This window comes from Plectropomus leopardus, chromosome 4 (assembly GCF_026936395.1).
Source record: "Plectropomus leopardus strain MGB_pleo_1.0 chromosome 4, ASM2693639v1, whole genome shotgun sequence".
NCBI lineage: Eukaryota > Metazoa > Chordata > Actinopteri > Perciformes > Serranidae > Plectropomus > Plectropomus leopardus.
In genome coordinates, this window is record NC_142179.1 from 19313137 (window position 1) to 19321529 (window position 8393).

The 8393-nt window shown below is 37.8% G+C and overlaps 1 protein-coding gene across 2 annotated transcripts; it reads right to left on the minus strand.

Annotated features, from left to right (window-relative positions):
• Nucleotides 1-227: 227 nt before the first annotated feature.
• On the minus strand, nt 228-7276 carry LOC121944333 (rab5 GDP/GTP exchange factor-like). Of its 2 annotated transcripts, none has more exons than XM_042488082.2 (9): nt 7012-7276; nt 5557-5743; nt 4788-4915; nt 3603-3754; nt 3440-3509; nt 3192-3327; nt 3012-3106; nt 2249-2505; nt 228-1316 (listed from the first exon to the last, which is right to left on the minus strand). In XM_042488082.2, exons 2-9 carry the CDS (start codon nt 5712-5714, stop codon nt 903-905), a joined length of 1410 nt encoding a protein of 469 aa, XP_042344016.1. In that variant the 5' UTR covers nt 5715-5743; nt 7012-7276; the 3' UTR covers nt 228-902. The 2 variants fall into 2 exon arrangements, with proteins under 2 accessions (XP_042344016.1, XP_042344015.1); XM_042488081.2 differs by having other exon boundaries at nt 5557-5746.
• Nucleotides 7277-8393: the final 1117 nt, after the last annotated feature.

Here is an 8393-nt window from a genome sequence, read left to right on the forward strand (position 1 = left end):
ATAATAATAATAATAATAATAATAATAATTCGAGCTCTCTGAGGCTGATCTCACCCCTTGAAGGCACAATCTGGTTTAGTCAGGAAATTCAGTCTCTTCTTAAGTAAACTGAACTAAAATCTGTTAAGCACTGGATTAAACTTGGTATTTTCACACTAAACTCCTGTTTTGACTTTGTAGTACTGAAGTCCAAATGTTCTACAAAGAAAAAACAAAACCACATCATATTAAATCATAAGTCAACTTTAATATAATATTGGCTACAATAATTGATCGAAACATAAAACCCTATGACTTCTTCAGAAACTTTAACAGTTATAAACAAAGGATACCCTCTGCACACGTATGCATGTGTTACAAATTGTTTTTCACCTGCTATTTAATCTTCAAGGCAGCATGTTGAAAAGAGTTATACAGCTCTGAAAAACATCAACACACCCTGTGACGTGTAGTGGTCCCAAACTGCCAGCTAACATGTTCTCCTTTAGCATATTTGTCTATTTCACAGCATAGAGGCACATTGGTGTTAACTATTAGAATAAGTAAATATTAATTAAGGACTCTTGAAGTGTTAGGTCATATCCCCTCTGTACCCTGAGTGCTTAAATATTATTCATGAACACGTTATTAAAAATTGTAATGTATTTCTAATGGCCTTCATTCTCAAACATGACACAAGTGCAAATCTTTATTAGTTAAAAATCCTCTGTGATACCAAATTCAAAAAGTTTCCTTCGAGAAGTTTTCCTTCATGTTCAACCGGTTGACAAATCCCGGCTTTGTGCAGAGGTGTACAAGGGTGGCATTGGCATATAAATCTGTGTTTGTTTTGCAGCCTACATACGTTAGTGCTGAAGATTAAAAGGAGTAACGTACCAGATTAGGCGTTTTTGTTAACAGAGCTAACAGTCTGTGTCTCGTGGCCCTGCATGTTGATCCGTGAGCACCAGCACCGACTCGTCTTTCTCTTCCAGTTGCGGTGATGCATCATGAGATGAGGGTGGAAGAACCTGTGAGAGCTCAGCCTGAGCCGTTACCTCCTTCTGTACCAGAGCAAACTGGGCTGTTGCCTCATCCAGCTGTAAATGAACAGCTTGGACCCAGTTCTGTAGCTGCACGTTGAGAGCATCCATCCCTTGGTCCAGCTTCTCCTGTCTGCCTTGTAGCTCCTCTAACAGATGTTGTGTGTCACTGGCAACCTGATGCCTTTTACCTTCAGTGGGAGCACGCTGACGCAGCATGTAGCCCTCAAACTCCTCTGGACTGAGGCTGAGCGCTGGTCCATCCAGCTTCTCAATGAAGGCCACTGCACAAGACTAAAACAGGAGACAAAAATGAATCCTGGCAATGAGTCCTAAAGCCCAAAAATAGATGAGCATTTCAGCACCTCTGGTTCCCTCGTCTCAAAGTCAAAATGTTTTTTTTTTAATGGGTCTGTGAGACCTTGGCAAATTGGCTTGATGTCCTTAAACAGATAAAAGGTAATGAGCAACTTAAGGAGAAATTACCCCAAAATTAGGAAAACATTTGCAAAAAGTACAAGTAAAGTACCTGAAAAATAGAAAACTAAAAAAGTTGACCAAATCCACTAATTTCTTGCAATTTGCAAAACAGCTCTTGCCAAGTTGCTCATTGCCTTTTTACTCGTATTTTTGAGTGGAAGCAGGCCAACTTGCTCAGTTTTCGAAGATTTAAAAACTTGTAAAAGTGTCTGAACGCAGCATAAGAAAAGTGATGTCTATCCAGGTTTCAAAGGGTGAAGAGACTTTCATGTTTTGTTTTACAACATAAAATATGTCCGTAAACACTTCACTCACAAACTTTGATGCTTTTATGCATATTAAAAATGCAGTTGTTAACAAGTGGCTGAATGAGACTACAGGACATCACGCCGAGCCGTGCCGAACACAGTTTTAGGGCCTCGTGGTGGTGACGCCACTGTAGTGTAATTCATTTAAAGCCTTACATTAGCTTTTAACTTCTGGCGATTGCATTTAGGCTTCAAAAATCCTGAAAGTGGTGTTAATTTGTGAAGATTATCTTGCTGACCAAAACATCCAAGTATCATAAATGTTTGCTTACCACAGAGCTTATTTTTTACAGTAATGCAAAATCCAATGGAAGCTAACCTCCACATCGGCCTACAGAAACTCTTCATCCCTGGGGCGCTCTATGGCACAGGCATGATCTCCCTACACATCACCTCGTGGTGTGCACTGCTGGGTGCGTAACTATGCAACAAACTTACCAAATTTGTAAAGTAGTAGCCGCTCTCTCCTGCCATCAGACTGTGAGGGAGACCGAAACGAATCACATACTGCATGTTGGAGTGAAGGCGAGGTGGATTGGCCTTCAGCACCACATAAACCAGGCCTGACAGGAAGTCATCAGCGTTCGCAGGCTCACTGTTCGAGGTGGAGAGCGCTTCAAAGACATGCTGACTGCATTTGGACACGCAGGAAAGTTTGTCCTGAGGTGCTCGTTTGGCATCCATTTCAATTATGGCTGTTTAGAGAAGATAGAGGGCAAAACAAAATGTCAAAAACTAGCATTTTAGACCTTTGAATGATGCTTGAAGCATACAGTATATATGAGAAACATCCTACACGGTTCCCACAAACTTTTACCAATGAATTTTCAAAACGTTTCCATAACTTTCCATAATATTTTACCCCATGTCTAACGTTAAGCCAGTACAACTATCATAGGGTGCAATAATGACGCTCTTACTCCAGTCTGCTAAAGCGGACATTTTGGCAAAAATGTAGCTTGGAATACGGATTAATTGTGTCTGAAAGTGACAACATCTGCTTACCAGCACCTCCAAATATCACTTAACACTTTATAACGCATTTTTTCAACATACAAAAACTGTGTGGCTATGTAAGTCTATATTTAACGGTGAGACATGAGTGAAATATTGGTCTTCTAATCTAACTCCACCAGAAAGCAAATCAGCATATTTTACAAAATGTCAAACAATACTTTTCAGTGCTGAAGTTGTGAATCACCTGTTATAGCTGGTAGAAAGGGGTCGCCTGTGACTGTGGTCTTTTCATCAGGAAAAGGTACACTTAGCATCTGCGGAGTGACCCAGTTTAAGGAGCTGCAAAGTCAAGACATCAGCATCAAACAGGGCCGTAACTTAAGAGGTTTTGATCAAATACAACACAAGCCGCACTTAGGATTACCGTATTCTTCTCTGGAGCACCAGGTCCTTCTGTTCATCGTCACAGCTGTCATGGCAGAAAACCCATTTATGTAATCGTGTCATTATTAACTTCTCCACATGCTCCATTATCTGAGTGACCTGAGCTTCAGGAAAACCTGAAAATAAAAATAGATATGAGAATATATGTATATAGTTATAAAATAACTCAAAAAGTCATTAATGTTTTCATGTTTTTAGAATAAACTAACTGAACTGATGTGTACTCACTGCTAAAATATTCAGCAAAAGACTGGTAGAAATCCTGCACAAGATCTGACTGCTTCTGCACCGGCAGACCCTGTAAAAATAATAATCAAGAAGCTATGATTATCGCCGCTCTGATATATCGAAGAGATGTTATAAGAGGTGAAATGTATAAAAAAATATTTACATGGTACGCCTCCATTGTGTTGAGGAAAGCTGTACATCTGGACTGCAAGCGCTGGGAGGAAGGGCTCTTTAGTATCTTTAGGAAACCAGGGAAGTCTCCGGGCTCAAGGCTCTGGTACGCTTTCACCAGCTGTGCATAGCTTTCAGAAGACTCTAAAGAGACAAAAGGTGGATGTTAATCCAGGTCAAAAAATTAGCATGTTTTAAAACTGAAACATGTCACTCTGGATGGCCTCATTTGTTGGAGCACTGCTGGCTGAGTAGCTGCATTTGGTTAAATAGTGAATCAATTGGTCAAACATTACCACTAATAGGGTTGGGTACCAAACTCAAATAAGCGATTCATGTTCAATCTATCAGTACCAAATTTCAGGGAAGACATCTGGGTGAGAGCACCGGGTTTGGACACAGGTGGAGTTGTGTGATACAAAAGAACAGGGGAGCAGTCTAGTATGTCCACTCTGCAGCTCGGGTTGCAGCGGTGTATCATGAAACTGTATACCATGGTATGAAAACTGACCTAAAATAAGATCTGAAAACTGTATTCCTATAAGGGTCTCTGTAACTGATAATGACAAAAATAACTGTGTAATACTGTGATACTGTGAAGGCGTGATTTTTTTTTCTGAGACAGTGAAAATCTAATGATGTTCCAACCCGCCCTGCGGCTTGTTTAAAATTTTAATTTTTGATGTTATTACAAATAAAGTTGAGTGAAGGCACCACACTAGTATCCAGATACATATGCTCACAGGACACTATCTGCGCATGAGACAGTGAAGGAAAACATCTGCCATTTGCAGGAGGTGCCTGATGTTTTCTGTTGAATATTCTGAATACTTTAAGTTTTGGTTTGATTTCAAAAGACCATTTAGGATAATGAGAAATATAATTAGTAGCAGTGTGTAGTTCAAGCTATGCATCAGTTGCAGTTCTGTTCTGCTTTTGTTAGTCACTAGCGCTCTCAGTTTGATTGTGAAAAAGGGGTTTTGTCATTTTAGAGCTTCTGCTGCAATAACTTTTCGCTCTGTCGTTTGGCAATACAGGTGTCTGGACCTAAAGTGAAAAAGTAACTGATAGAGAGAGTTAAACTGCAAGGCAACACAACCAAATATTTTGCTGATACCTTTTTGCCTCAATGTCACAGTGAAGAATGAATAAAAATGTTCAACGCCAACAGAACTACCTTGACGTTTAGGAGGCGACGGGCTGCCCCAGAAGAGTCTCCTCATTGTGTTAATTCGACGGCTTTTCTCTGTGCTTTTCTTCTCCTCAAATTTGGAGAAAGTGAGAGGAGTTCCATCATTGCTTGGCCTGCAAGAAATGACAAGCTTAAACACGCAAATCTAAACCCAGTTTAAACAAAAAGTTTACTAAAATGGTATTATTAAACACAATTTAAATCAATTTTTAGTTTTAAAAAAAAAAGTAAAAAGAACACACCACCAAATGCATTAAAATGTTTAGTTTTTTCATGCAATGAGAATGAGATCTTCATTTTGATTTATCACAGTTCCTCTGACATCTACCACCATAACACTACTTTTTGTGCAATATGAGGAATTAACATTTGCCTGTATCATGAAAAAAAAGTGCTGCAGGATTGTACACAATTAAAAATATATGGTATTATGATATATGTGTATATATGGTGTTTTTGAGAATTGATACAGCATCACAAATTTCATAAATTAAAAAATTAGTAGTTATTGTGATCTTATTTTTTATTAACACGCATAAATAACACACATGACAATGTCCTGTATATTCGGGTAGTAATCAATGGTGTAACTATGAAGTTTCTATTATGTGTTTTGTTCCTTTTAAGATGTGACTCAATCAAGACACTGACACCACTGTACTGACACCATACCAGTGTTAAACACAGCTGACAAAAATGTCAGGATCTAGATTCTCCTTTGAGTCTGAATCAAAGATATAAGCAGTGAATTTACCTCGTGTCTTGCCTCGAGGCTCCAGTTTGGCGTGCTTTCTCTCTCCAGCACTTGGAGCAGAAGCCTTGCCACGCAGGGTTTCCATAATACCCACAGGCGTTCTTGCAGAGCAGCTCCTCCTGAGAAACTCTGATTCCTCTGTGCTTATCGGGCCACATTGTAGAGCTCTTTTATATACTACTCCCACCTACTGAACATAACAATTCATTAAAGGGGGATGAAAATGGTCATTTTGCTTAATTAAGTTTTCCTAATTATACTTTCACTTAAATAACATTTTTAGTGCAGGATTTTTACTTTTAACAGAGTATTTTCACAACGTAGTATTAGTATTAATACTTAAGTAAAGGCACTGAATACTTCCTCCACCACTGTCAAATTTTTCATCAATGAACACTATCGCTAGTTTCGTAAACCAAAACAAACAAGAATCAGGAACACTTCACAAATATAGTTTTGTGTATACAATTTTACACGGACAGATTGCTATGAAAATTACCAACTAGTTTGTTATCCCGTAAACTGTAAAGAGATATGCACCCAGATTTTCAGGGACAAAAGTTTGCTTTAGCTGGTGCAGAAATAATAACACTTTTTAGGAAAGGCTTTCCAATAAACTTGACTGTGTTTTTGTTTTTGTGTTCTCTATTAATATGTTGATAACTACTGTTCATACACGTTAATGCTACTTGTGTTCTCATATTGTCTTTTATCTGTTGTCTTTTGATGTAAAGCAATCTATATCTGTGTTTACTGCTAATATTATTTGAGTTGTATTTACTCTCTCTCTTGTTTAATTCTACTTTAAATGTTGTCTGGCCATAGTTTGGCATTATCAGTTGGCTCTTGTAGTTATGTTGCCTTTGCAAGAAACCCTTCTTACTTCTGCTTTGCCTGGTTTGTCAAAGCACTTAGTAAACTCTGTGTGTTTAAAGGTGCTATATACATAAAGTTATTACTTTGAGTTTATGTGTAATAAAACGTGCTGTATAAATAAATTACCATTGCCAGACACAGACACGCAGAGCTTCATTGACGGGTATTTTTTCTTTCTCCTACTTTGCTTTTTAATTTCTCACTTTCTCTTTCATGTGGCATGCTGTTAGCTGTCATCTGGAAACTTTTTCACAATACTACATCAAAGCTCTTGTAGCCTAACAGAAGCTGCACCGTCTCGTGCTGACCCTCAGGTTAAACTCCCTATTAAAGGCGTTTATGAGAGCTGGGTAACGTCGTTAGCTCACAGTTAAAGAGCTCGGCTGACTGTCAGCTGAGGGGATTGGAGATAAGAACAACCACCGGCTAATGTTAGCTAACGTCGACCAGCTAACGCTGACGACTGAAACAACCGTCTTATGTCTTATGTTAAATATACAAAGTAATTCAACTCAGTTTCGAAGTTAGAAAGCAACAACCCACCAAGATAAGGCACCAATTAGTGAAATCCCTCCTCACCTGTCAGCCGGTGAAATCATAACTAGCCGCTTCCTTATCGGATAACTTTTTCCACTTTCTGGTTTCTTAACCGTCAAAAACTCTCCATAACTTTAACAACGACAACAAAAAATCGTCAGACTTTGTAAAATGAGATGTTGTTACAAAATAATGAAATAGAGGTAGCAAAAATTCACGGAGAACTAATTAAATCAGCAAAATCAGCTGCCTTCAAACATGAGCGACCGGAAAAACCTCGCGGAAACAAATTGTAAAGCGGAAGCAGCGTTCAAGAAGGCGCTGACCTTTCAAAGTAAAAGCATGTCGGCAAGCTTGTACCGATCCCCCTCCTTCAACACGCCAGAATCAAGGGCCCAAAACAAGCCCAAAACTTCGTCACCTCGCCCTCGACCTCTTATTCTCCCAAATCCTCTTTATTAAAGCCAGTATCCTCACTTATCCCTCACTTATCCCTCATTTGACTATATTAACATTGTATTTTGAATGTCAAACCGAAAGTATGATTATGCTTGATGGTCGGGAGCTTGTTGCGGTCACGAGAGCATCAAAACTCGTGAGCCCTCTAGTGGTCACATATATCATTTTTAATGTTTGAACCAGAACTACTGCCATAATGATTTGTCTACATAATAATAATAATAATAATAATAATAATAATAATAATAATAATAATAATAATAATAATAATAATAATAAAACTCCATACATTCAATACATAAATAGACAATGCCAGGAGATCAAAGCACCAACAGAAATCATATATCAGTTCATGAGATGTTATAAAGAGTAGCAACTTTTATTCAGTGTTTTAATAGCTTTCCGGTTTTTAGAAAGTAAAATTGATGCAATGTAGGCTGTTGTTTAAGTTAATTTAAAACAATTAAAATGGAGGATTATGATTTGTAAATTTGGATTTATAATTTTTTTTTTCTGAAAAAAAGAACAAGGCATTTTTACGAGACTTAACAACTTCTTATAGATCACTTCAATTATATGAAGTCTTCTGACAAGAGTCAAGATTTCATCCATCACCCTTACTATTTATTATTATTATTATTATTATTATTATTATTATTATTTTTATTTAAAAACAAATGGTTTTAAAGGCCTCTGACACAATTTTATTTTATTGCAATTTTTTTCTCTCAGCATGTCATCTTTTGTTAAGACAATCTCAGTTGGTAACACACTTTAAAGGAGGTAACCTCTCCACTGTCTCTAACTCTCACTGAAGTCAGTGGGAAAAGCTGTGCCTCTTGTCTCTTATTCATTAAAAATGTTTATATTTCAATGAATATATTGCGTTAAAATCTTTGGCTGAACGTGTTTAGACCAGATTCAAACATTGTCTCATGATTTACATAGAGGATAATGTTTGGGAA